At 40.0% G+C, this 27781-nt stretch overlaps 1 protein-coding gene across 1 annotated transcript; it reads left to right on the top strand.

Moving 5' to 3' along the window:
• Positions 1-71: 71 nt before the first annotated feature.
• On the top strand, positions 72-26969 carry COPB2 (COPI coat complex subunit beta 2). Its single transcript, XM_065410477.1, has 22 exons — positions 72-119; positions 2121-2258; positions 3171-3257; positions 5920-6046; positions 8638-8786; positions 9926-10072; positions 12072-12171; positions 13064-13206; positions 13441-13640; positions 13825-13935; positions 14235-14323; positions 14426-14532; positions 14827-14970; positions 19016-19146; positions 19466-19673; positions 19975-20085; positions 21949-22163; positions 23611-23703; positions 23784-23964; positions 24088-24156; positions 25970-26068; positions 26608-26969. The coding sequence occupies exons 1-22, from the start codon at positions 117-119 to the stop codon at positions 26701-26703; spliced, it is 2748 nt and encodes a 915-aa protein (XP_065266549.1). The 5' UTR covers positions 72-116; the 3' UTR covers positions 26704-26969.
• The last annotated feature ends 812 nt before the right edge of the window (positions 26970-27781 follow it).

Below are 27781 nucleotides of genomic sequence, written 5' to 3'. Positions count from 1 at the left end.
GTGTTCTCGTTTTCATTCTACATGTCGCGAGAGCTGCGGGGCCGGAAGCTCCACGTCGGTCAGTTGGGCTCAGAGAGCGACGTCTCAGCTGCTGCTGAGTTGGGGGCTGTGGAGCCATGGTGAGTCCGGCCGCGGGGCCAGCCTGGGTCGGGCCTTGTCTGCCCGGGGCTGGCGCCGGGTGTCGGGGCTGGCGGGGGCAGAGGAGCTGGCCGCCGGGCTGGGGGTGGGCCGGGACATAGAGGTGGTGAAGGGCGTGCAGGGTTCCCGTCTCTGGGGGCTGTAAAGGAACCAGACCCCCACCCCCAGGCGCTCCCCGCTCTTGCAGGTCAGCGCTGTCCCTGAGGCTGTGCGGACGGTGCGTGGCAGGAATTAATCCCTGGTGAGATGCTGGGAGCGGATGTGCTGAGGGGACCAGGTCAAGGTGTCAGACCAGTGGTTCTCAGCCGGGGGTACGTGCACTCCTGGAGGTACACAGAGGTCTTCCAGGGAATACATCAACTCACCTACCTATTTGCCTGGTTTTACAATAGGCTACATGAAAAGCACTAGCAAAATCAGGACACATTAAAACTTCATACAAATGATGACTTGCTTATGCTGCGCTACATAATATATCAGTGTTTCTCAGCTGGGGTGAAGGGAGGTTGTGATTTATTTTATAATTGGTAAAAATGAGAAAGCAATTTCTCAGTAATAGTGTGGCTGTGACACTTGCTTACAAAATCAGACATAAAAATACAAGTAGTTTTCAAGTGAGGTGAAAGTTGGGGTATGCAAGAGCAATCAGCCTCCTGAAAGGGGTATAGTAGTCAGACAGTTAAAGGTGTAGCTCATTGGTATTAGAGAGACAAAGTGGGTGAGGTAATAGCTGTTATTGGACCAACTTCTGTTAGTGAGAGAGACCAGCTTTTGAGCCACACAAAGCTTCAGATCTGCTCTGCGTGACTTGAAAGCTTGTCTGTCACCAGCAGAAGTAGGTGTTATTAAGCAGTAAATAAGGTCATCATTTTTAGAACTTCCACATTATGAAATGCCTCATTCTAGAAAAATTACCTTGGCATGAATTCAACCAGTGAAATTTTAGGTAGTTTGGTTTTGTATTGCCAGAGTTATAGGTGAAGTCAAAATCGGGGTAGAATGGAAGGTTTAAAATTCTTTTTTACTTTGTAGTGCTTCTTTTAAAACTATCATTGGCTTCTGTGTTTGTCTGATTTTTTTTAAAGGAGTTGTTAGATTCGCTTCAATTCCTAATGGACAGGTGTCTCCATTACACATCACAGTCTGTGATAACTGGCTTCCTCACTACATTCACAACAGAAGTACAAAGGAGAGAATGGACCTTAAAACTTGCCAACTCTTTTGCGTTTGAGGTGGCTTTGTCTATTCGCTATCCGCTCAGTATAGGTTTATGGGCATACTGGGCAGGATGTTGTCTGGAAGCATGCACTGCCCTTCCTTTTCTTGAGCTTATTCTGTAGATACATTTTCCAGTTGTGCAGATCAGGACCTCTTCACAAGCAATATATTCATGTGGATTAAAGAAAAAATGCACAAGAACAATCCTCTACACCAGTGGTCCCCAACCTTTTTCGTCTGGTGGGCGCCGGACGACAAGCCACCGAGGACTGTGGCCGGCGGACAAGCATCCGCCGACAAGTAGCGTCATCAAGAGGCGCCGCTGCCGAAATGCCACCGAAAATCAGCGGCATTTCGGCGGTGACAGCTCTTGATGACCCTGCTTCTTGGCGGCATTTCGGCGGATGCTTGTCCGCTGGCCAGGACGCGGGCGCACATAGATGCCCCGGCGGGCGCCGCGTTTGGGACCACTGCTCTATACTCTACTGGGACCCTGTCCTGCTCCAGAGAACTCAGTGGGAATGATGCCACTCAGAGCCAGTATTTGTTTATATTCCAAAGACTCTCTTACAAGAACTAAGTAAACAAGTAGATAGGATGAGGAGCGTGTGAGATGTGTGTGCTCACAAAACAGAGCTGACTGGTTTTATTTTAGGTCTAACTTTCAGTTTTTTTCTTATTTACACTGCAGATATGTTAAAACAGTTCCATGCCATTTTTATGTTGAAGAATAATTTAGCATTCTTAATTTTTCTGATCTCTAGCCTCTCCGACTCGATATTAAGCGAAAACTAACAGCTCGGTCTGACCGAGTAAAGAGTGTGGACTTGCACCCCACCGAGCCATGGATGTTAGCTAGCCTGTACAATGGCAGTGTCTGTGTTTGGAATCATGAAACACAGGTAAACTTTTTCTGCTGTATTCTATTTCTAATTAGAAACAGGAGTGTGTTCAGTGTAGCAATATGGTAATTCATTGATATGTGTATCCTGATGATAGTGATATGGGAAGTGCATTTTTCTGCAGCAAATGTATGGAAAGAACTTTTAATAATAATAATATAATAAAATCACTGTTTTTTGTTTAAGAAGGCAAAACAAAAAAACTATAATTTGCTGAGTCACCAAGTGTCCTCAAGAAACTCATGGGTTTCATGCCACTTACAGTTGAGTGCCGCCATTAAAGATCAATGTACCGAAGGGCAGTGCATTTTCAAATTGTAGCCTCAGAGACAAATCAGTACTGTGATATAAAGCAGATAGATTAGGATGTTAACCCAGCACTGAGCTTTCTGTTTATATGCTAAATGCCTTGAATATTAAGAGTAGTAGGGATGGGAAGCACAAAATTGATCTTAAACTTATTTTTTTCTGTTCAATCTCCCTGAACTTGAGGCTCATTTGTTTGCAATCTGTGTGATGCCTCAGCATATGTTGTTCAGGTGATATCACAAACATTAAGAAACAGTCTAAAGAAAGATATAAAGGTCTATGGAGATCACATAAATTCCAGGGTTTATTGACTATATACAGTGTGATTTATTTTTTGCAAATTATTTTCATTTTAGTTTATTCCAGAAGGTATTAAATGTGTTAAGACTATGCAAAGCTGCACCAGAGTGTAAATACCTCCCCTTACCTGACTTTCTTATGTTTATACACACATCTGTTAAAAAGGACAGATCCCTTTCTCTAGGAGCTCCTTGACCATTCTTAAACTTGCAACTATTCAAAAGTGGTCTGTTTTAAGAAATGCTGAACAGATTTTGAAACTGACATTTTCTCAGTAATATATCCCAATATTTCTAATTTTAGACTCTAGTGAAGACCTTTGAAGTATGTGACCTGCCAGTCAGAGCTGCAAAATTTGTGGCAAGAAAAAACTGGGTTGTGACAGGAGCTGTAAGTTGTCATTTTTTGTTTGTCTGTTTCATATACATTCCCCCACTTTTCTCTTTACTTCGTTGCACTCTTACACACCATCCAGAAGTGTGGTTCGATGTTAACTTGTACACTGGAAGAAGATAACAGTTTATAGCTGTTCGTTTCCCCCAAAACATTCTCATAAAATCCATTGTATAGAATGGCACTTTAAAGCTCAAACTTTCATTTTAAAAACAGAAAAATATAAATTGGTGGTTTACTTTATATTTTGGCCCGATCTATATTACCAACTCAAATAATTTCTGGCACTTGTTTAAAAGATGTATTATGCACAGTACCTTAACAATGTCCCTGTAATTAGGCTAAAGGACTTGGACTATTCAAGGTAATACGATTTTAAAAGTTTACCTGTTGTTTTCTATGCTTTTCCTCAATTATTTTTAATACAGAATCTTTAGAGAAATTTTTGTTGACTTTTAGAACACTAAGCCACTTTTATCCATTGAATGTACTTCTGTCTCCATACTAAAATGTGCTTAATAAATCCATCCTAGTCTTGCAGTTGTGAAAAGTCAGCAAAGTGTAACAGTTGATGTTACAAAGTATATACCTTACAGGCTGTAAAATATATGTGTGTGTGTTTATATATATCTTGTATATAATCATCGTTTGTTTTTATATTTTCAACCCTAACATTGCATTACTAAAGAAGAAAGTCTGAATTAGTTTTGCATGCATATTTGTCAGCCTTTTTAATATTTACAGAAGCAGAGTTGCAGATGCAAGCATGTGTCAATCTACTTATCTCTGTTTGTAACCACTGAAATAAACATTATTTCCATGTTACATTTTTAATCTGTCATACAAATCATATTGCCCTCATATCCAATCACTGAAACAAAGTTATATTTTAATATGCATCCAGATGTGCATGCAATGTGTGTGTCTGAATTAATAATTAAGGTTGATATTGTGTATGCCCAGCATGTTTTCAATTTGTTACAATTTCTGAATAAGTCTTCAAATGGGTCAAATGCCTTTGACCCATTGAAAATTGTCCATGATGCATTTATATTTTTAAAATACATTTATTAACTGGACAGTCAACTTGAAAATCACTTTTTTTTTTTTTTTGCCTGACAATTTTGTATCTACTATAGAAAAAAGTAAAAGCTAAGATTTCCATAAAAGAAAATTTAGTAGAAAAATTAGTACTCTTACTTTGTTTGCTATCAAATACTTCGAGTTTCTTGTCACTTTTCATTGTCTTGTTCATTGTCTATGCTCTCTGTTCTATGCATTGGCATAATGACACTTATACACGTCTCTGGGGGGAAGCTCACGTGCAAGCTTTTTTTCTAGCTTTGAAAGATGTTGCCTGCTAGTGACAGACGTTAGAAAGCTGATACTGAAGAGGTAACAAATAGGCATATATATGGAAGGAGAAGGGAGTAGGCCCAACCCAGCATATATCATGTTGCTTCCTACAAAACATTTAGGATAAAGTTTTCAAAAGTACCTAGTCCCAGTGACTTTCAGTGAGACTTAGGACTTGTCTACCTAGAGCAGCAGTGTCACTAGAGGGGTGTGATTTCTGAGCTGCACCAATGTGTTGCACACTAACTGGCCCATGCAGACTTAGTTTTTGCCAGCAGAGTCTATGCAGGCCAGTGCACTTTAGAAATCACACCCCTCTAGTGCTCATTGCTGCTCCTTGTACACAAGCCATTCAAACCCGAAGGGTAAGTCTACAGAGCCTGTGGCTGCGAGCCTTCCATCCTGGGTTGACAGACTCAGGTTTGCAGGGTTGGTGCTACCATGTCAAAAATTGCTGTGTACAGGTTTGGCTCAGGCTGGAACTTGGGCTTTGAAGTCTAGGGAGGAGAGTGGGTTTCAGAGCCTGTGCTGCAACCCAAGCTGCAACTTTGCAGTGCTGTCTACACAGGTATTTTTAGCATGGTAGCACGAGCCACGTCTGTTGACCTGGGATGGGAGGCTTGCTGCCCTGCCCTTTGCATCTAAACCTTTTGAAAACTTTATCCTAAATATTTTTATGCTCCCAAGTTAACATGGTTTAAAAATTGATTAAAAACGTAAAGATTTCAGGACATCATATTTAAAAGCTTTAAAATAGTGGTGGTGGTTGTTTGTTTTTTGGGGAGGCGGGGAGGACTTTGTTTTGTTTTTGGGGTAGCATTATTTCCTAAATAGTCAGTTAAAAAGAAATCTAAGTTGGCAGTGCCTTTTTCAGTTATCTTATATCATTGATATCAATGTAAATTTTCCCCATTGACTTTAATGGGAGCAGAACAAAGCCCTTAATGCATGGAAAACACTTTTTCATGGTCATATAATGTGAAAATATCTAAAGGAATTTTAGACTTTCCTTAAATTAAAATAAGTGATCTTTTGGGCTAAGACCATCTTTGAGAAACTTTGATCATAGATGAATTCTTCATAGTTATAAATGCCTTAAAATAGGATCATGTAATGTAAATTTCTGAACCAAAACTATGTCAGAATAATTATGCTGGCATTGTTTCATTTCTTGAGACTTTTTTAATGCAGTTCTTAACTTTTATGGATGAAGACTCTTTGAAGATGGAATATTAGCCTTTATTTAATGTGAAATACTTATATAGAGAAGCTGATCTTAGTGTCTTTATTTTCTTATCTATAGGATGACATGCAAATTAGAGTTTTCAATTACAATACCTTGGAAAGAGTTCACATGTTCGAAGCACACTCCGATTATATTCGTTGCATTGCTGTACATCCTACTCAGCCTTTCATTCTAACTAGCAGTGGTAAGAGAAATTTTCAGTATAATTTGATTGTTCTCTCACAACTCTGTTCAGACTGTTATCTTATAAACAATGAGAAACTACATGGCTTGTACTGTTATTGCTGAAATAAGAATTCTTGAGCAAGTAGCCTACTTCTCATTTGTCATCTCAAATTATTTCTTTCCAAGTTAGTTTCATGTTTTTAATAGAATCTCAACTTTACTTAGCATTTGAAATGTAATAGGTTAAGCTCTTGTCAAAGAAGAACTGAAGGTCTAGTTGCTTAGTGTCTGCCAAACAATAAGTTCATTTACATGCTAATGATCTGCTGTTTGGCAGATTGACATGCCATACTTAGGTGTGACATATATCAAGATTAATTTCATTTTGCTGGTTAAAACTAGAAGCACTGTAGTGTTTTCATAGTAAGATTGTAACATGAGTGATATTGGAGTTGTCCTATTGTTTTACACTTTAAACATAACGTGCTTTCATCAGACAGAATTGTTGGCTTCATGCTGTGCCCACAACATTCAATCTAGATTCCCTAGTAAGCAAATTTAACTGTTATCTTGATCCTTTAGTATTGATGTGTAGTCCTTAGAAGTGTCTGAGATGAATTGTGCTCTGACTGAGCCTGACACTCACCATCTTCTATAAAGGGGGGAAAAAAGTAGGCACTGGCCTGTCAGATTTTCTTTAGGAAGTTAAAGGGAAGAGCTAGTTTTCCAGATGCCTAGAAGCAAAAAGAAGAAACGCTGCGTCCATTGCAGAACCGGGGTTTAAGAGAACAAACCGAGGTGTAGTATCTCCTGAAAACAAAAGAAACAGTATAGCTGAACTGACTATGTTGCAAGAACAGTGAGAAGAATAGCTGGATTACACTCTAGATCAGTGGTTCCCAAACTTGTTCCGCTGCTTGTGCAGGGAAAGCCCCCGGCGGGCCGGGCCAGTTTGTTTACCTGCCGCGTCCGCTGGTTCGGCCGATTGCGGCTCCCAGTGGCCGCGGTTCGCTGCTCCAGGCCAATGGGGGCTGCGGGAAGGGCGGCCAGCACATCCCTCAGCCTGCACCGCTTCCAGCAGCTCCCATTGGCCTGGAGTAGCGAACTGCAGCCACTGAGAGCCGCGATCGGCCGAACCTGCGGACGCAACAGGTAAACAAACCGCCCCGGCCCGCCAGGGGCTTTCCCTACACAAGCGGCGGAACAAGTTTGGGAATCACTGCTCTAGATGGAATGGAGTCTTTATGCAGAGTCAAGGATCTGCCTGCAAGCAGTTTTTGCTTAATTCAGTATGTCTTAATGTGTGCCAAATTAGGCTGTTCATCCCTTTTATAACTTTTTGTTTTCAAGGAAGTACGTAACCAATAAAGCAAGAGACTAAATCATATAGAAAACAGCAGGAAACAGTGAGAGAAACAAAATAGGCAATCTAAGGGCTTGTCTGCGTGAACAATTAGTCTGCAGCAAGCTGGGGTGTGAATCTACTCCATGCTAGCCTGCCATGCACTAACTGTCCATGTGGGGACTAGATCAAAGCACAGTAAGGAACTGTTAGTGTGCTTAAGCAGGGTTGACATGGACAGTTAGTTTGTGGCAGACTAGTGAGGGGTAGATTCACACCCCAGCTTGCTGCAGACTAACTGGTCATGTAAACAAGCCCTAAATCCTTATACTAACAACAGAAGAAATTCTCTTCAGGATTCCAGTGTTTGCTTTGATGCTTGTCTTTGAAACTTGACCCTTTCTGCAACTACTCACTTTTCAGAGTTTCAGACTAGGTGCCTCCAAGATGTTTGTAGGTCACTGGAGCTGTACAGGAGCTATGGGCTATGTTGCTCACAAATTCCCTTTAGATTTCACTTTCAAAACATAAAGCAAACTGTTTAAAAACAATGGTTGGCAGTCCTGGGGGAAGTCTTGGGTATGACAGCTGATAACGTACACCCTCCTAATTGAAGAGATAGTGTGTTGAGGTTTTAACACACATTCCTTTCTCCAAAATATTAACTAGTCCCTGAAGTTAGAGGTGTTAACAAAAATACCAATATTTGAAACAGTAATTTAAAATCACTTTCCTCTCAATTGCTCAGCTTTCACTCTGACTTTTGTGATGTTTAACTAAATTGCCAAAGTGTGGTGTTTTTTTTTTTAATCTTTTCACACCACTGCTACCTTTTTTTAAAGAAATCTTTCAGACTTTCATAAAAAAGAGTAGAACAGTCCAATTCTCCAACACCAATGTCCTCTTTAAGAGAACACTGAATGGCTGAAATGGGAACCAAATGTTTAGCTGTGTTAAGCAGCCTAGACTATTACTAGGTTCTTATCTCTGGCAACCTAGATAGTCCTCTGCATTAAACTGAAGCCTGGGTATTTATTTTTTTGGGGCATGGGTGGGGGAGGGAAACAAAAACAAACCCTTGCATTCCCTGTAGTCATCCCCGCCTCTCAGGGTAAACAGTCTTCTGAGTAAAGTCCATAAATTATTTTGATAGTAGCAACACTTCCCTTTAGGATGGACAAGCCTTGAAAATTGGGTTACTAAGAATTTTGTTTTAAAAAGATAGTTTTAAATATTCATATACCTAACTTGATTTTTTTTTTTCCCAGATGACATGCTTATTAAACTCTGGGACTGGGATAAAAAATGGTCTTGTTCTCAGGTGTTTGAAGGACACACTCATTATGTTATGCAGATTGTCATAAACCCAAAGGATAATAACCAGTTTGCCAGTGCCTCTTTGGATAGGACGATTAAGGTATAGTAAATATACTTTTTAAAAACTTCATTAAATAATTACCAGACAGAATAAATACAACAATACAGCTGTACAGACAATGGGAAAATTTAAATTAATAAAACAAGTATATGTGCAGTAATACTGTATACTACATACAAGGACATATATAAATTGGAATGACCTCAGTCAAGTTATAGTTTGTTGAACGATCATCAGAGCCTGCATAAAGACTTTATATATCTGTGAAATCTCAAGATTAGTTATTGTATTTGATCTTTGAAATGTGAATCACTGGCAGAAATGTATGGACTCTTGTGATTCTATTTGGGTTACCAATAAGTGTTGGGGGGTGAAACTTTACTGTCATAATCGTCCACTTTCAGAGTCCATTTTAGGGAAACGCAAGATAGCAGAGTGCCTATACTGAGAGTCTCACTTCCCTTTCCTGCAATAGACCCTGAAGATTCTCATGCACAGTGGAGCCATTACTGGGTTCATGGGGCCATCTGGGCACTGAGATTTCCCCATGTTCCCTTGGAACCTTCGTTATGTGTTAGGACTGTAGAAAGGGCCACCTATACTTCAAGACTCCTTCAGCTGTTACGATTAATGGGTATGTGTGAATGGGATTTGGTATGGTAGCGAGGAGCCAAAGTTTTCACCTAGGGCCCCAATGTACCTGAAACCTGCCCTGATCCATTTAACAAACCGTCATTTAGCATTTTAGATTTGTGACTCTAAAATCCACACTAACTACTAAGGATATATGTATAATTCTGACTTGAACTGCAGATTTCTGAAACAATAGTAAGCTTAGTACATATACGGTGACGTATGGTGTGTGTAAATGTGATATATACATGTGCAGGTTTTTCAGTCTACATACATGCAGAGGGATTTAACATGTAAGAGAGACCATTGAAGGACAAAGCTATTTTATTGCTTTGAAATATTGGCCCAAAGTGTAATTAGATTTTTTTTTTTTTTTTTTTTTACTGCATTTAAGAAATCAGGATGCTGTGGTACAGACTTCTTAGCTGTATCTTTCCTGTCTCTAGAATTTTAAGAAGGCACTATTCAGAGCTCATTCTATCTGGTGGTGCTGGCCCATGAGGGTAAGATCAATGCTTAGGTATGGTGATCTTTTTCTTTGCAAGGTGTGGCAGCTTGGTTCTTCTTCACCCAACTTCACTTTGGAAGGCCATGAAAAAGGAGTGAACTGCATTGATTATTATAGTGGCGGAGACAAGCCTTACCTCATTTCAGGAGCAGATGATCGCCTTGTCAAGATTTGGGATTACCAGGTACAATGTGTTCACCTCTTCGTGAACACTTTAGTAGATTAATTTGGTTGGGCATCATCAGCAGCAAAGGCATGGAAATTGAGGGAAAGGGATGGAGGAGAAAAGTATTCTGGAGTTTCCATGTCTTTGAATAGAAAATAGAGAGATTTTGTGATGTATTTTCTGGAAAAACAACTAAAACTAGTACGTTAAAAATTATGAGTAACATTCTGTTTTACTGGCTGTGAAATATAGAAATCACCTTAAATCTGAATGTTAAAAGTTAACTTTGTCTTGAATAATATTGGATTATTTTCTTGTAGAGTAGTGCGTCCCATTTTTTTTATTTTGTGACCAATCACCTTGCAATGGATTGGGTACCCACATGCTCTGTCTATCCCCTTACTGCAGGGGTTGGCAAACTGTTTGGCCTGAGGGCCACTTCTGGGTATGGAAATTTTATGGCGGGCCATGAATGCTCACGAAATTGGGGGTTGGGGTGCAGGAAGGGGTGAGGGCTCCGCCAGGGGGTACGGGCTTTGGGGTGGGGCTCGGGTTGAGGGGTTGGGGTGCAGGAGGGTGCTCCAGGCTGGGACCAAGGGGTTGGGAGGAGGTTGGGGTGCAAGCTCCAGGTGGCGCTTACCTCAAGCACCTCCCAGAAGCAGCGGCATGTCCTCCCTCTGGCTCCTACGCTGAGGCGTGGCCAAGCAGTTCTGCACGCTGCCCTGTCCACAGGCGCTGCCCCTGCAGCTCCCATTGGCCGGGAATCACGGCCAATTGGAGCTGTGGGGGCAGGAGCAGCGTGCAGAGCCCCTTGGCTGTCCCTATGCGTAGGAGTCGGAGTGGGGACATGCTGCTGCTTCTGGGAACCACGCAGAACGGGGTAAGCCCCCGACCCTGCTCCAAGGCTGGAGCCCCGGAGCAGGGCAAGCCCTAGACCCCACTCCCCGGCGGGAGGTTGAGGGCCAGATTAAAATGTCTGGAGAGCCGGATGCGGCCTCCGGGACATAGTTTGCCCATCCCTGCTTTACTGTATGTCCAGAGAATAATTGTCTCCTTTTGTATCCACTTGTTCTCTCCAATCATTTTGTCTGTTTTCTTCTTCCTCCTTGTTGCTTTCCATCTTTCTGTTCTTGCTTATGTTCCTTGTCCCATCCATCTGTGATTTCCTTCCCCCTCTCCTCCCACTAGCTAGGTATGTGTTGCTTGGGTATTGATGGGGGAGTTATCCATTCATAAGTCTGTGGCCTGAGCTGAATGCTATAGGAGCAGAGAAGAAAAGGTTGGGCCTGTGGGACAAAGATAGCACTAGGCTTGGTTTTCCCTTGTGATTCTATGCAGATCTATGTTTGGCTTTCAGGATTTGAAGCAAAAAGTACAGGCACTAATGAGTCTTGTATTAATATATTGAGCCACCTTGCTCTCAACAAAGTGTTTTGTAGATAGGAACCCAGTTAGCTTAGGAAACAGAGAAGCAGCTACACTAATGGGAACAAATTCATTTTTGGTGGTTGGGGGTTTTGTCTTAAGACAGACTCTAGAGCAGGGGTAGGCAACCTATGGCATGCGTGCCGAAGGCGGCACACGAGCTGATTTTCAGTGGCACTCACACTGCCCGGGTCCTGGCCACCGGCCGGGGGGCTCTGCATTTTAATTTAATTTTAAATAAAGCTTCTTAAACATTTAAAAAACTTTATTTACTTTACATACAACAATAGTTTAGTTATATATTATAGACTTATAGAAAGAGACCTTCTACAAACATTAAAATGTATTACTGGCACGCGAAACCTTAATTTAGAGTGAATAAATGAAGACTCGGCACACCACTTCTGAAAGGTTGCCGACCCATGCTTTAGAGTATGCTGTTCTTTGAACACATTGAAGCAGAAGTAAAGGTTACAGAAAGAAGACTAGAGACATGCTTACACAATTCTTATATTAATTTTCTTTGAAGATAGTGATCTGAGAAAATTGCAGTGTTAATGTTTTGTTTTCTTGATCTTAACTCTTCTTACAGAATAAAACCTGTGTGCAAACACTGGAGGGACATGCTCAAAATGTATCCTGTGTCAGCTTCCACCCTGAGCTGCCAATCATAATCACAGGATCAGAAGATGGTAACTTTTAAGTTTTCTGACACTTAATATACATGAACAGTAGGATGGGTTACATACCGTTTTGTAGGCTTGGAAGGATTAGTTTCCTTGTTTTCTTTTTTATTTATATGGCTATAGAACTGGTTACTATTGGTTTTAATTCCCTTTGCAAGGTCCAGCTCTGCTTGGCTTTTGGCAGTTCACTTTATCCCTACACTTTCTGACCTTCAAGAGCCGGCTTTCCTTGATCCATCCCATGTAGGCTTTTTGCTTTCTCTTAATCACTGGTTTGAGATGCTTGCTCATCCAGGTTGGTCTGCAGCCCTTCCCTATGAATTTTTCCCCTTGCTTGGGATGCAGGCTTCAGATACTTTCTGCAGCTTTGTCTTAAAATAATTCCAATCTTCCTCCACATTCATATCCTTGAGTACTTCTTTTGGAAACCCCAAATAAAGGTGAATCTAACCCACGGGAGGGGGTGGAAGGACATGGCTAAGAGGAAGGCAGGAACTGCAGGAGTACTGCTGCTGAGACGCCTCGGGCATCTGCAAGCAGTGAGGCCCCAGTCAGTTCAACTCCATCTCACTATCTCTGCACAGCCATGTGAGAGCTGCCTGCCAGCTTGGAGCTCCTACTTTCTCCTCCCTGTGATCCCTCAAGCTCCCACCAAGAGATTCTTCTGTGCTGATTTCCCTCTTTTGGTCTCTGTGACACTTGTGGGAGATACCAAATATCCCCCCAAGCATCAGTGAGACTGCTGGGATTGAAAGATTAAGGTTCTATTTCACTAAAGTTTAAATTACAGGTGTTAGTTTCATATGTGGTCTTTGGATTCTTGTTGTTAAATGCCATAATGTTTAGTAGCCCTAATACTGAGAGAGGAGACTGAAATTGCATATATCTTTTTCTCCAGGAACTGTCCGCATTTGGCATTCGAGCACGTACCGCTTGGAAAGCACTCTCAACTATGGCATGGAGAGGGTGTGGTGCGTGGCCAGTCTGAGAGGATCCAATAATGTGGCTTTGGGTTATGATGAGGGCAGCATTATTGTTAAGGTATCTTAATATTAAATTGGAAAGCATAAATGAAAATGGTGGCCCATTGCCACAAACTTCTGTTGCTAAACTATTCTTTGATACCTCTGAAGTGATTTAAAAAAATGGGCACTTCAATTTATTGGCATATTCCAAAAGATCCATAAGTATTTAAAGTGAATGAAATTAAATTTGAACAACTTAATGGGCTGAGGATGCTTGTTTTTTACTATCTTTATATGCTGTTCTTATTAGCTTGGCCGTGAAGAACCTGCCATGTCTATGGATTCGAATGGAAAAATTATTTGGGCTAAACATTCGGAGGTGCAACAGGCTAACTTGAAAGCTATGGGAGATGCTGAAATTAAAGATGGAGAAAGATTGCCACTGGCTGTAAAGGATATGGGGAGCTGCGAAATCTATCCCCAGACCATTCAGCACAACCCTAATGGACGGTAATTGGTTTTTGTTTGTTTGTTTGTTTTTTCCATTTCAGAATAGAATTCTTGACATTTTAAAATTTAGAAATATGCCATACAAGAAAAATATACCTTCCAGATGACTGATCTACTTCTAGTGATGCCCATTAGTCTGTGCACACAATTTCCACACCAAAACATTATTTTTCTCCATCTTTAGGTTTGTAGTAGTATGTGGGGATGGTGAATACATCATTTACACAGCTATGGCTTTGAGGAACAAGAGTTTTGGTTCTGCACAGGAGTTCGTATGGGCACATGATTCTTCAGAGTAAGTGTGGTTTTTATTTTGCGTTGTATTAAACAAATGAATTTCTGCTAATTTCCAGACTACCCAAACTATAAACTGGTCTGAAAGTTAAAAGCTGGATTGGGTAACAAGCATTCTATAGCTTGGATTACACGAAACTTTTATATATTGAATGCACTTTTAATTTTGAAGAAATATCAAATATAGTAGCCTACATGTCTAGTAGTTTATAGCAGTTCTTTATGGCTGTACAGTATAACATTTTGCTATCTTGTCTGGATAATTGTTTTGTAATGGTGCATTTTTCTCTGTGTATTTAGGTATGCAATCAGGGAGAGCAACAGCGTTGTAAAGATATTTAAGAACTTCAAAGAGAAGAAGTCCTTTAAACCTGATTTTGGTGCAGAGGGTGGGTTTTATTTGTATTTCCTAAATCTGCTAGATTACAGCAACTCTTTTGCTGAAAAAATGTTTGCTAGTGAAATACTAATTCCACATTTGCTATTTGTAGGTATCTATGGAGGTTTCTTACTGGGTGTCAGATCTGTTAATGGCTTGGCATTTTATGACTGGGATAACACAGAATTGATACGCAGAATTGAAATTCAGCCCAAACATGTGAGTTTTGTCAGATGCCACTCTGAGTGTATGTATATAACCTGTCATATCAGGGGTGCATTTAGAATATACTACAGGCTTTTCTGAATTTGTCAATCTCATGAAGCTTTTAAAGATAAAAATTATATTTTAATTTTTTATATTTTTTGTAGTAGAAAGACTCTTACGTAGACACTGTCTCTTAAACCCCTACACTGGATGTGCAAATGAACAAATATTTTGATAAAACGTGTGTATTCTCCTTTCTTAGCACAGCACCTTAAAACCTAAATGCTATTTCTTGTTTTTATTTAGATTTTCTGGTCTGACTCGGGTGAGCTGGTCTGTATTGCCACAGAGGAATCATTCTTCATTCTGAAATATCTGTCTGAAAAAGTTGCAGCGGCGCAAGAAACTCATGAGGGAGTCACTGAAGATGGTATTGAAGATGCCTTTGAGGTAACTGCTGTTAAGAGTGGGAATGCAGTTAGGGCAGTGCCCAGTGAAGTCAATGGAATCTTTCCACTGACTTCAGTAGGCTTTGGATCAAGCCTTGAGTGCAGTAACAGCTGACTTTTAGTCTGTAAAAGGTTAATGTATCATGCAGAATAATTATTACTATAGCCTTACTATAAACTTGCCCTAACATCTGTTGGAAATTCTATTTTGAGGTGTTGGGAGCGAACGGAGAAAAAATGCTTCTGGTTGAAACTTGGGATAAAAGATCTTGGCCTTATAATAAACGTAAAGATGTCTAAAAAGAGAATGTGTTACCATTTTTCCACTTTAACTCCTACAGCATTGTGTTCTAATAGAGGGGTTCTCAAACCTTTTCTTTCTGAGCCCACCCTGCCCCCCAACATGCTAAAAAAATTCCACAGCCCACCTGTGCCTCAGCTGTTTTTCTGCATATCCAGTAGATTAAAAGCCAGGGCCAGCGTTAGGTAGTAGCAAGCAGGGCTATTGCCCAGGGCCCCACACCACAGAGGACCCCATGAAGCTACGTTGCTCTGGCTTCGACTTTCAGCCCTTGGTAGGGCTCGGGCTTCGGCTTTTTGCCCTGGGCCCCAGCAAGTCTAACACCGGCCCTGCTCTTTGGTTTATTTTGGCGGACCCCCTGAAACCTGCTCGTGGGCCCCGGACTCCTGGTTGAGAACCACTGTTCTAATATACCGTATATACTCGTTCATAAGCCGAATATTTTTGGTAAAAAAGTGACGCATCAAAGAGCAGGGGTCGGCTTATAAACGGGTCTACACCAAAATTTGATGATTTTAAAATCTATGGAATCATTGAATTGAATATCTAATACATTGTCGTTTTGTTTACCTGGAGCGTTTGCAGGCATGGAGCCCCTCAGCTCCCTATAGCTGCAGTTCGCCGTTCACTTCCCGCAGCTCCCATTGGCTGGGAACAGCGAACCGTGGCCACAGGGAGCTGAGGGGCTCCAGGCCTGCAGACGCTCCAGGTAAACAAAAACGTCCCACCAGTGACTTACCCTGACAGGCTGGGAGCCAAAGTTTGCTGACCCATTTATTGATGTTAATACTGCAGCCTTTTAAAGTTGCAAAGGCTTTGTTTAGTGGGCTAGATTGGCTTGAAATGGACCTCATAAGTCTTGAGCCAATATGAAAATATAATGTGCAGAATTGATGGAATCTCTAATAAAATTGAAATAGCTTGTTATCCCTACAGACATGCTAATCTACAGGGATACTTTGAAATAAACAACGAACAATAATTTGACAGTGATAAAGCAGGTGACATTCCTATATAAAGTTCTACAAAATCTATAACTACAATAATAATCTATTTTCATGCTAGTATTTAAAATGAACGGTGAAATCAAAAGAAAAAGGTCTTCTAACGTTCAAACGTAAAGTTGTTGAATATGCAGAAGCAAACAATAATTGCGCCGCTGCTCGTGAATTCTGTATCCATGAGAAGCAAGTAAGAGAATGATGGGGGAAAAAACCACTGAAAGACATGCCAAGAAGCAAGAAAAAATGTCAAACGAGGTGCGCTTCATTTCCTGAGCTAGAGAGAAATCTCAATAATTGGGTTGTTGAATGTTGACAAAATGGGTACATTGTCACTAGAACTGGAATTCGTCTGCGTGCTCTGCAAATGTCGAAAGACGACAAATACAAGTCAATAAAGCCGTAAGTGTTTGTCGCATCAGCGGGTTGGTGTACTCGCTTCATGAACCATCATGGTCTCTTGTCTTCGTCAGCGAACAAAGACAGCGCAAAAGCTGCCTAGAGATCTGGAAGAAAAAATCGAATCTTTCCAAAGGTTTATTATAAAATATTGAAAGGAATATGCATTTGAACTGTCACAAATAGGAAATATGGGCGAAACACCAATGACATTCGATCTCCCGAGCAACAGAACGGTAACTAGTGTTGGTGAAAAAACAGTTTTAATTAAAACCACTGGCCATGAAAAAATCCATTTTACGGTGGTTTTATCATGTTTGGCAAATGGATCAAAGCGCCCTCCTGTTGTTATTTTTAAAAGAAAAACCTTGCCCAAAAACATGAAATTTCCTGCTGGTGTCATTGTACGTGCACACGAAAAGGGATGGATGGATGAAAGTGGGACTATTGAATGGCTGGAAAAAGTGTGGAATAAGAGCCCCGGAGCACTTTTCAAGAAACCTGCTATGCTCTTTTGGGACATGTTCAGAGCACACAAGACGGATGAGGTGAAAAATGTGGCCAAAAATATGAAAACTACTTTGGCTGTAATACCTGGAGGCTTAACTTCAGTTCTACAACCGCTTGATGTCTGCCTGAACAAACCCTTTAAAGACAGGCTACGCAAAATGTGGTCTGAATGGATGTGCTAAGGCATGGCGAAGTTGACAAAATGTGGGAATCTTATGAAGCCCGAAATCAATCTGCTCGCCCCGTGGATCAAGGACGTGTGGGTGTCCATTTCCCTTGGAAATGTAGAAAAATCATTTAGGAAATGCTGTATCAGCAATGCACTCGACAGGTCAGAAGATCATCCGATGCCATATTTGATGATGACACAACAGAGGCTGATGATGAGAAGGAATCTGACTCCGAAGACAACACTCCCGACATCTACGATGACAGTGCAGGTGCAGCTGTGACTGAAGCCGAGTTTAATGAACAGTTTGGTGAATCAGAGACTAATTCAGACTTTGAAGGATTTTAAGACTTTTTAAAGTCTCATATTGTTCTAAGTGACTTGTTTTAAATATCCATTTACTGATTTTAAATATTGACTGTAATTTTGAAGGTGAATACATATTTGTTCAGTTATTATAACAGGTTTTACGTTAGATTACATTAAAATAATTCTAGCAAAACTTTTGAGTGTTTCTTGTGATGCCAGCTTTTAAAATATAACAGGGGTCAGCAAACTTCGGCTCCCGGCCCGTCAGGGTAAGCCGCTGGCGAGTCGGGACGTTTTGTTTACTGGGAGCGTCTGCAGGCACGGAGCCCCTCAGCTCCCTGTGTCCACGGTTTGCCGTTCCCAGCCAATGGGAGCTGCCGCCAGCGGCTTACCCTGACGGGCCGGGAGCCAAAGTTTTCCAACCCCTGAAATATAGGGTCGGCTTATGAAAGGGTCATACAGTTTTTGCTATTTTTACTTAGGGCTTATCTATACTTACGCGCTGGTTCGGCGGCAGGCAATCGAACTTCTGGGTTCGATTTATCGCGTCTTGTCTGGACGCGATAAATCGAACCCAGAAGTGCTCGCTGTCGACTCCAGTAATCCTGCTCCGCGCGAGGAGTACGCGGAGTCGACGGGGGAGCCTGCCTGCCGCGTCTGGACCGCGGTAAGTTCGAACTAAGGTACGTCGACTTCAGCTACGTTATTCGCGTAGCTGAAGTAGCGTACCTTAGTTTGAATTGGGGGGTTAGTGTAGACCAGGCCTTAACCATCTTGGGGGTGTCGGCTTACAAACGAACAGGCTAATGAACGAGTATATAGGGTAACTAAAATTATTATTTTCAGACATAAAACTGGGTGAAATAGTAGTGTAAATTCTTCTTTAATTTTCAAATGTTGAAATTTAATTAAAGTTCAAGACTTTGTTAGTGGGTATGTGCTGAATAATGTTCTTAATGAGCACTTCATAAGAAAATGCTGTGCCCTTGTCTAACAAGTAAATCAGACAGCAGTATTAACAAGAATAAAGTCCTTTTTTTTTTTTTTTTTTTTTTTTTTTTTTAGCTATAGCTGTACATAGTCCAGGTCAAAAACTGAATCATTAATCCAGATTTTAATAATCCTCCATGAAAGCTTTTTACTTAATATATTTGTAAATGTTAAAACAAATGTGCATGTTTCCAGTTTGTATCTAGAATTCCATCTTTAACTTGCACTGTTGTTGAGGATGGAGTGTTTAAACTCACATGGGGGGTAGTTTTTCATGGCTGTCCCAGTCCTAATGTTTACATGTAGCTGGTGGTTTTTTGTTTTTTTTAATCCCCAAATGCGCTTTATTTTTATTTTTTTGCGGCAGGTTCTTGGTGAAATTCAGGAGATTGTAAAAACAGGGTTGTGGGTTGGCGACTGTTTTATTTACACCAGTTCTGTGAACAGACTGAACTACTATGTTGGAGGAGAAATTGTTACTATTGCCCATTTGGATAGGTGAGTATCTAGTTTATATTCATCTGTCAATATATTTTGTAATGCTTTTTAAAACATGTTATGAAACAGTTCAACTTGTCACTAAGTTGTTTGACTTCTTAGCATGCACCACTTTTTCTAACCACATTAGTTTAATGTATATTGAGTAACATTGCTGCAATATTTGCACAGAATAATAAAAATTGTCTAATAGTACGTATATCACTAGTAAAACTGCAGTAAGCTTTTAGAATAGTAAGTACTGTCTTGCTATCATAAAATCTACTGAATCTTCTGTTGGATACCTACAGTAGATTAAAATTCATTGTTTTTGTTATAGGACAATGTATCTATTAGGGTATATCCCCAAGGACAACAGGCTTTATCTGGGTGATAAAGAGCTAAACATCGTCAGTTACTCCTTGTTGGTCTCTGTGCTCGAGTACCAGACAGCAGTAATGAGGAGAGACTTTGGTATGGCTGACAAAGTTCTTCCTACAATTCCAAAGGAACAGAGGACCAGAGTTGCACATTTTCTTGAAAAACAGGCAAGAGAACTGTTTCTGCAACTGTAAACAGTGTAAATGTAAACTGTAATTCCAGTTTAACCTTTCAGTTTACTCAGTAGGGAATTCTCACATTACTGCATGCATAAACCACTTATTTAAAAAAAAAATTGTTGCTAAATATTATACATTAGTAATTAAGAATAAAGCAGTCTTTTCTGTTCTTTATACAACAGTCAATTTGGCTTGGGAAAAGGGAGATGATTTGGTGTTCAGAATGAAATTTCAAGGATTGCTGATGAACTTGGTAGACTACAATTTGACTCTTGAAAAATCTGTTTAGGGCTTCAAACAACAAGCTCTTGCAGTATCCACAGATCCTGAACATCGCTTTGAGCTTGCTCTTCAGCTTGGAGAATTAAAGATTGCATACCAGCTTGCGGTGGAAGCAGAGGTAAACATAAGATTAATTTTAACAGAAAGTCAAGCTCATACTGCAAAACCTACATGTCTTGGGATGAATTTAACAGAGGGCTAGGCCTCATGTAAAGGGAGGGGATCAGGATCTGGGGATGGAGATCAAATCCTTGAGCCTGCACTCCCTCCCCCCGCCCTCCAGCGACCAGAGGAAACTTTCCTGGAGGTGCTCTATAGGGAATTGAGCTCTGTGGGTCGGGAGGGAGGATGTTCTGTTTGCTGTCCCTCTGGAAACCTACCTGAATTCCCTGAGAATACATACTGGATCAGGGTCATAACCTTACCTTCCAATTTTGTGCGCTCTTACTGGAGCTACAGTGGAGACCAGAAGGAAGGGAAACACAGCCAAGAATTGGTACAGGAGAACAGGACTTGTGAATGGATGGGCACTGACTCCAAAGATCTGCCAGTTGCAGGTGCTGAACACCAAGACCCAAACTCCACTTCTAATGCCCAATATAGATGATCTGGCCCATAACTAACTTTGAGGATAGTCTCATTAATTGCCCACTTCAAGTGATCTCCTACAGTATGTGTGAACCTCTTATGCTTAGCAGTCTGCACCAATTTTGATTGATCTTTGACACACTGGTTATCTTTCCAGGACCTGAAGAGGAGCTTTGTGTAAGCTTAAAAGTTTTTCCCTTCCACCAACAGAAGTTCATAGAATATTAGGGTTGGAAGGGACCTCAGGAGGTCATCTAGTCCAACCCCCTGCTCAAAGCAGGACCAATCCCCAGACAGATTTTTGCCCCAGATCCCTAAATGGTCCCCTCAAAGATTGAACTCAAAACCTTGGGTTTAGCAGGCCAATGCGCAAACCACTGACCTATCCCTCCCACCCATTGTTGATCCAATAGAAGATGATTTATCCACCTGCCTTGTCAGTCGTGTTGTTATTCTGTAATAGGAACAAAGTGTCCATCTTAAAGTTAAGGATGGACAGATAATTAAGTTACAATATGCTTTTTTATTATTAAAAATATTTTGAAAGTCTTAGTTTTAAAACAAAAAATTCGTAAACACTAGGTTTGGCAATACTCTGTGTCTTCTTCATCTTGCTTTCCTCCCCTTACTAAAGGGAAGATCCTACTAGTTGCCACATGAAAGTCACTGAAACTGTGTGTGTATAAAATAGTCTGTGTGATGCTACAACTTTGTTAATCTATAGCTGTTATATTGGCATCTTGTGAGGATATTTGAACTCCAACATCCTGAGTGCAGGGGAAAATACATATAAGTAAGCTACAATTATGTTATGGAGGTCATGGAATCTGTGACTTCCGGAGATCTCCATGACATTTTCTGCTTCAGCTGCGGGGCTGGAGCGGTCAGCCAGTGGGGACCCAGAGCTCTCAGCTGCCATGGGTGGCTGGGAACTCTGCAACTCGGAGTCTCCTGCCCCATAGCTCCAAGCCGCTGCAGGGGGGCCCCCATAGCTCCCAGCTGCCACAGCGGCAGGGGCCCCTCTCCCCCAGCCACTGCAAGCCACAGCAGCGGTGGGTGCTGCCCTCTTCCCCCCCCCCCCCCCCCCCCCCCTATTTTGTCACAGTTATTTTTAGTAAAAGTCATGGACAGGTAGCAGGCTTCTGTGATTTTTTTTTTTTTTTTTTTTTTTTTGCCTGTGACTTGACGGTGACTTTTATTAAAAATAACTGTGTCAAAATCTTAGCCTTACATATAAGTGAAGTTGGGATAGGAGACCTAAACTTGACTGAATTTATACTCCTGCTAATCTGCAGTTTTCAAAGAAGTCTCTTTTTAAAAAAAAAAAAAAAACAATGTGAAAAATGTGGTGTTCTTTAATTTAAATCATTTAAATATGGAAAATCTCTTACAGTCAGAACAGAAGTGGAAGCAACTTGCTGAGCTTGCCATCAGTAAATGCCAGTTCGGCTTAGCCCAGGAGTGTCTGCACCATGCACAGGACTATGGAGGTTTATTGCTATTGGCCACTGCTTCTGGAAATGCTCACATGGTGAACAAGCTAGCAGAGGGAGCAGAAAAAGATGGCAAGAACAATGTAGCTTTTATGAGCTACTTTTTGCAGGGAAAGTAAGTAGCAAACAAAGGCTTGAATTGTGTTCATGTTCACTATTTTTATAATACTCAGACTGAAGTGGACCACACCTCAAATTCCTAATCAGATAGCTGCCACAGGTATGCTACAACAATTGCTTATGTGGAAATAGAATATTTTCCTGTTGTTTAGCTATCCCTTATGAGATGGAAGAGAGCCATCATCATGTGACTAACAGACAGTTCTGACTTGGGAGTTGTTGCTGTAATGTAATGTAATGGGACATGCTTATTAGTGCTCACTAGCATGGGTACAGTGGAGGATCTGTCACTTCCATTTTAGGGAGAAGTTTGATAACTGACACCCACCACCATCACTTTTTTATTTTTTTTTTTTAAGCAAAAGACTGAAATTTGTTGTGGTCATACAGGTATGGAAGCCTTGATATAAACTGTTTGCTCAAAAATTTAAGATGGGGGAAAGGGGACAGGGCATCATCTCAATCAAGAATGGCAAGAGACTGGTGGCTCTAGACATTTTGCTATGCTCTGGAGCTTTCAATTGCTTTATTTTAAACAAATTCAAAAGTGCTCAGTTTTTAATGTGACAAGCTTGATATTTTGAAATTTCTTTTATTAGAAGAAAAATCTTTTTGACATTTCATTACAATTTTACTGTCTGCTAAAACTTTGAGTCTTACAAAGAGCTGTTTTGTTTTGGTAAAATTATAAAGACATTTTAAATTTGTTGGCCTTGTCAGAACACTTTACTCAAATCCCTGTACCTCCAGAACAAGATTATAAATCTTAATTCATGGTGTAGAGATGTTAGATCACACAGAATTCCTCTTCAATGAGAGAAGGAAAGATGTTTCTCATTGCAGCCAATGGCAAAACCACTGTTGACTTCAAGTAGAACTGGGCTTTGTCTTCTGTATCAGCTGAAATAATACTAAAGACACTAGTCTGTAAAGTTCCAATGGGTCATAAAGCATGTATATAAAATTTTTGGTTAGTGGACTGGTACCTTATTTTTGTTCAATCAACTTGGTATTACTTTGAATATAAGGTTTACCTAGCATTTTTCTTTGTCATATTTGAGAGAGACTAAAAACACCAATAAATTAGATCAATGCCAAATTAATTCTTGGCAGAACTCTTGATTATAATGTTATACTAGGATTGTATTTGACCATAAAACTTTCTCTCTCAAAATGAAATTCAGGATTAAAGTTCCATGCTACATTTTGCTTACTCTGGGGTGCCTAACAGTTACTGCATGTGGCCTTTCAGAAAGACTGATGATCCTACATCTCTTACAATAAAATGTGGTACTTCAGGTTTGAGCAGAAAGACTTAACATTTGGTTTTCATTATTTCAGCAACTTTATGATAAAGTATAAATTAAATGCAATACTTGCTTTTCTGTATTTTAACAGAAAAAATAGTATTACTCTGACAACTTCAATATTTAACCTTCCAGGGTTGACTGTTGTTTGGAACTCTTGATTAAAACTGGACGTTTGCCAGAAGCTGCCTTCTTGGCACGTACATATTTGCCAAGCCAAGTTTCAAGGTAACTTTTTAATGTATTTAAAGTAGAAATACGTTCCTTTAAAAACTTTTACTTACAGCATAGATCTGTTCGATTAACAGGGTTGTAAAAATGTGGCGAGAGAATCTCTCTAAAGTCAATCAGAAAGCTGCAGAGTCCCTGGCTGATCCCACAGAATATGAAAACCTGTTCCCTGGATTAAAAGAAGCTTTTGTTGTTGAAGACTACGTAAAGGAAACTCATACTGACTTACGGCCAGCTAAGGAATACCCACTTGTCACTGTAAGTAAAATATTTTGTTTTCATTAATATAAATGGTGATTCCATACTTGGAGCTATGATTTTACAATTTTTTACTGCAAGACCTTTCATGTAAGACTATTTTTCTCTCTGCTGTTTTGTTAGCCAAATGAAGAAAGAAATTTACTGGAAGAAGCAAAAGATTTCAAACCTTCAGGAGTAGTAGTATCCCAGGTCAGTGATACAACTGTACAATAAAGTTCCAGGATGAGGAGGATCTGGTATTGTGCAATATAGCAGCTGCTCTGGGGACACTACACCCACCTTTAATGGACAAATTATTGCTCTAGTTTGCTTTTGTTACTACTTTGGGTCACTTTTCTCTTGCCCCATCAAAATATACTTTCACAAGTTTTATTGACCGCTTGAGCTATTACTGACAGATCGTTCCACTAGCATAAGTTGCTGTACTTCAGTTGGGGCACTAAAAATAAGTACATGACATCAAAAACAAACTAAGTTTGGTATTGTGAGCTAAACGATGGTTCTTTGATTTTTGAAAGATGGGTGAGAAATTCTTAGTAGTACATCTTGTATGGTTGCTGCATCTGAGTAATAGCTTGTTGCTGTGAGTACAAGTGCAAATATCTAATAAATTTCAGCAGGACGAATCACTCAGAGCTAAGTCTTCCTTTGTGGTACTGTTTCCAACATTCTGAAACTTAAGTGGTCTAAGAAGTGATGAAAACAACACATTTTTAATCACATGACTAGATAACTTAACTTCTTTGATAGCCAGTGTACTACTATAAAATGGCACAAATTGCCAGATGCGGAGATCAGTTTCCATTTCTCCTGCAGTAATTGGAAGGTCTGCCTTTTAAGCAGGTACTACCTTTTGAGAGCTTTAAAACACACAACCAACCAACCCTGGCCCTGAACTCTTAATGAGAAAGAAAATGCTGACCTAGTCCTGCTTTGTGTTCTTCAGACTTACGCCATGAAATGTTCCCCCTTCCAAGCATCCTGTAGAAGGCCCAGGGAGTAAATTGAACCTGCTCCTATAGGCACATTCTTTATCTTTAAGCCCCTTCATTTTCAGTTTAAACCAATTTTTACAAAAAGTACTTTTTTTTTTTTCCTGATTTTACCCTACTTTTATATCATTCAAAGATATAAAAACTTGTTTTATTAGGAAAATACAATACATTAATCTGTGTATATGCAAAGCTGCCTGTTGAAGTAAGGTTTAGTCTAGAAGATACACAAACAAACAGGCACAAGTGCGTGTGTATCTGAACGTACTGATGAATCTCATGCGCACCATTTCAAGTGGTTAGTTAATAGTTTAAAGATAACCGATTTTAGTGTGTCAAATAACTCCATCTACAACAGTAAACTGTTTAATCCCCAAATAAAACTTTTAATTTGAATAGAGATGTATTGTTTTCTTAAACTCAGAGGTGGCATGGTTTTGAGTTCTGTTTTAGTTCTGCAGCAAACCACTAATCTACTGAATACTTTTTTCCATCCTGCTGTCCACCAAAATAAACTCTGATATTTACCTAGAAAAAATTTTTGCACTGATTTTCAGCTGTTTTTGTTGTAGTAAACACTGATAAAGTCCCAGGAAAAATAAAATAAAATAAAAACCAAAAACAAAGGGCCCTATTTATCTTTTACCATAGTAAACCCTAAAAAACTCACTTTGGTATTTTGTTCTCAATTTATATTTTCAAAGTGAACTGAACTTCTTAAATTGAAAATCTGAGAAGCTTCCATGCTGCTGTTGCATAAGAAGTTGCATTATTTTGTGGTCTCAGTTGTAAGTGACTTCCACTGTAACAAGAGAAACCTAAAATCAAACGTCAGCAACTGGAAAGTGCTGTTCAAAAGCTACTTAGGGAAACCTTAGACTTTAAGTGGAAGAAACAAATCCTTGCGAGAAAGTATGATTTGCTAGCATCTTTAATTTGGACTTTTAGGCAGAGCTTTAAATAAATATAAAAAGACTTGTGAATATGAAATCTCATTTTCATCTCTCAAGGAATCTGAAGAGGAAGAACTAGTTCCATCTCCTAAACCAGTAGTGGCTCCTCCAGTTCCAGGAAACTCTGATCCTCTTCCAATGACAAAAGATGAAAAGGTATACTTCAGTTTCAAAAGTATAGCTCTGAGATGGGAAGGAAAGCTAATCTGAAATTTACAAGTTTTGATATTTTATAATCTCCATCAGGGAAAAAGTGATGCATAGATTAGCATATCTGGACTACGTACTGTAAAGTTTCACTTGATTTTGTGAGGATACTAACTTACCACTAGTCAGTGTTGACATTTGCAAAATACCCAGCTAAGAAAGTGTGTGTGTGTGTTTGCTCTTAGTCAAAACTAGGTCCCACTTAGTCCAGCAGCTGACCTTTGCTTGTTTATATGACCAGAGGCCAGTTCCATATGGAACAGCTGCGCATGCAGTAGTAGAGTATGTTTAACCGAAGGTATCTACTCCAAGTAGCAAAGCAGTTCGTATTTGTAGTTTTAAATTGCAGCAGTATTTCTGGCTAGGTCTAAAGAGCTGCATCAAAGTTTGTTTGCAAACATAACCCACTAAAGGATTTACAACATATATAACTATAGTAAAATTTCTTTCTTCCTGGCACCTAACCCTAAATGCTTTCCTTCTCTCAGGCACTACTAGACTTGGATGATGATTTGGATAACTTGGATCTGGAGGATATCGATACTACAGATATCAATCTGGATGAAGAGATCTTGGATGACTGAACTTGATTTTTATTTGTGACCAAATCCTTTAATTCATAATTGTTACACAGAGGAATTACATTTATATGGACTACACAGATTGGAAACTAGCTTGATTTTTATACTGAAGCTGGACAACATAGGTATAGTATGCCTATCAGTTGCACAAAAGAGAATTTTCAGATTGCAATGTTTTGAAATTCATTTAGTGTAGCAACTAAGCAGCTCTCCCTAAGCTGTGTCACATTTATCAAGAGAAACTCAAAATAAAGTGTTTTAAAGAGACACTTAAGAATTCCACTTGTATTCTTGCTTACCCCAATTCCAGGGAATAATGCTTATAGTGAACATTATATTGAGGTAGTAAAGCAACTGTGACCTACAGTCTGAGTGGAGTGAAAGGCAAGAAAGCCAGGATACCATTTCCTTGTAGTGCTGTTTAGCCTACATCTATGTGCGCAACATGCTACTTTTTCAGGGGAGCTGAGCATCTATAACTACAGCACATGGTCCTAAATTTTAGGAGTATTTATCTTCAGATGGGCACCTACAGTGTTAGACAGCAGTAGCACACTTTCTAAAGTGACAGGTATCTGGTAAAACTGGATTAGTTACCCCCAGCTGCCCTAAGTGACTTAATATTCTAACCACTGCCAGGCAACTGCCTCTGAAGGTTTAGTTGAATAAACTTTTGTCAACTTACATCAGAGGTCACATGTAGCTTCACTGCATTAAGGCTTAGACATATGGGGCTGACACCTAATTCAAGTCAGAGTCCTCTACCGCCCCACTCTTTAAACTAACCTGTGCAAAGAATTAAAACTGCTGTACTATTGCTCATCTTGTCTTGAAATAAACTTGTGTTCAAGTTAATTTAACACGAAGTTGCATGCAGAACTGTCCCTTTTCACCTATATCAAGGCATTGCATAGTAGTCATCCTCTTATACTTAGTGACTGCATTCACCTCTTCCACTTGTAGTCTGGTGCTTCTCTAAAGGCCAGTTTTTCAAGTGTAAAAACAAACTGCTTGTTTTAGTACTGACCTGTTTAGCAAGAGTGACATCTTCTAGTTTTCTAGTTGCAAAATTCTTGTAAAG

Source organism: Emys orbicularis, chromosome 9, assembly GCF_028017835.1.
Source record: "Emys orbicularis isolate rEmyOrb1 chromosome 9, rEmyOrb1.hap1, whole genome shotgun sequence".
NCBI lineage: Eukaryota > Metazoa > Chordata > Testudines > Emydidae > Emys > Emys orbicularis.
Note: the sequence above shows the minus strand (reverse complement) of the source record. Positions and strands in the feature narration are given on the sequence as shown.

Coding starts and splice junctions, on each gene's coding strand:
- COPB2 (XM_065410477.1), top strand. Junction 19,147..19,465: donor ACTATTGCCCATTTGGATAG/GTGAGTATCTAG, acceptor TTTTTGTTATAG/GACAATGTATCTATTAGGGT. Junction 23,965..24,087: donor AGGAATACCCACTTGTCACT/GTAAGTAAAATA, acceptor CTGTTTTGTTAG/CCAAATGAAGAAAGAAATTT.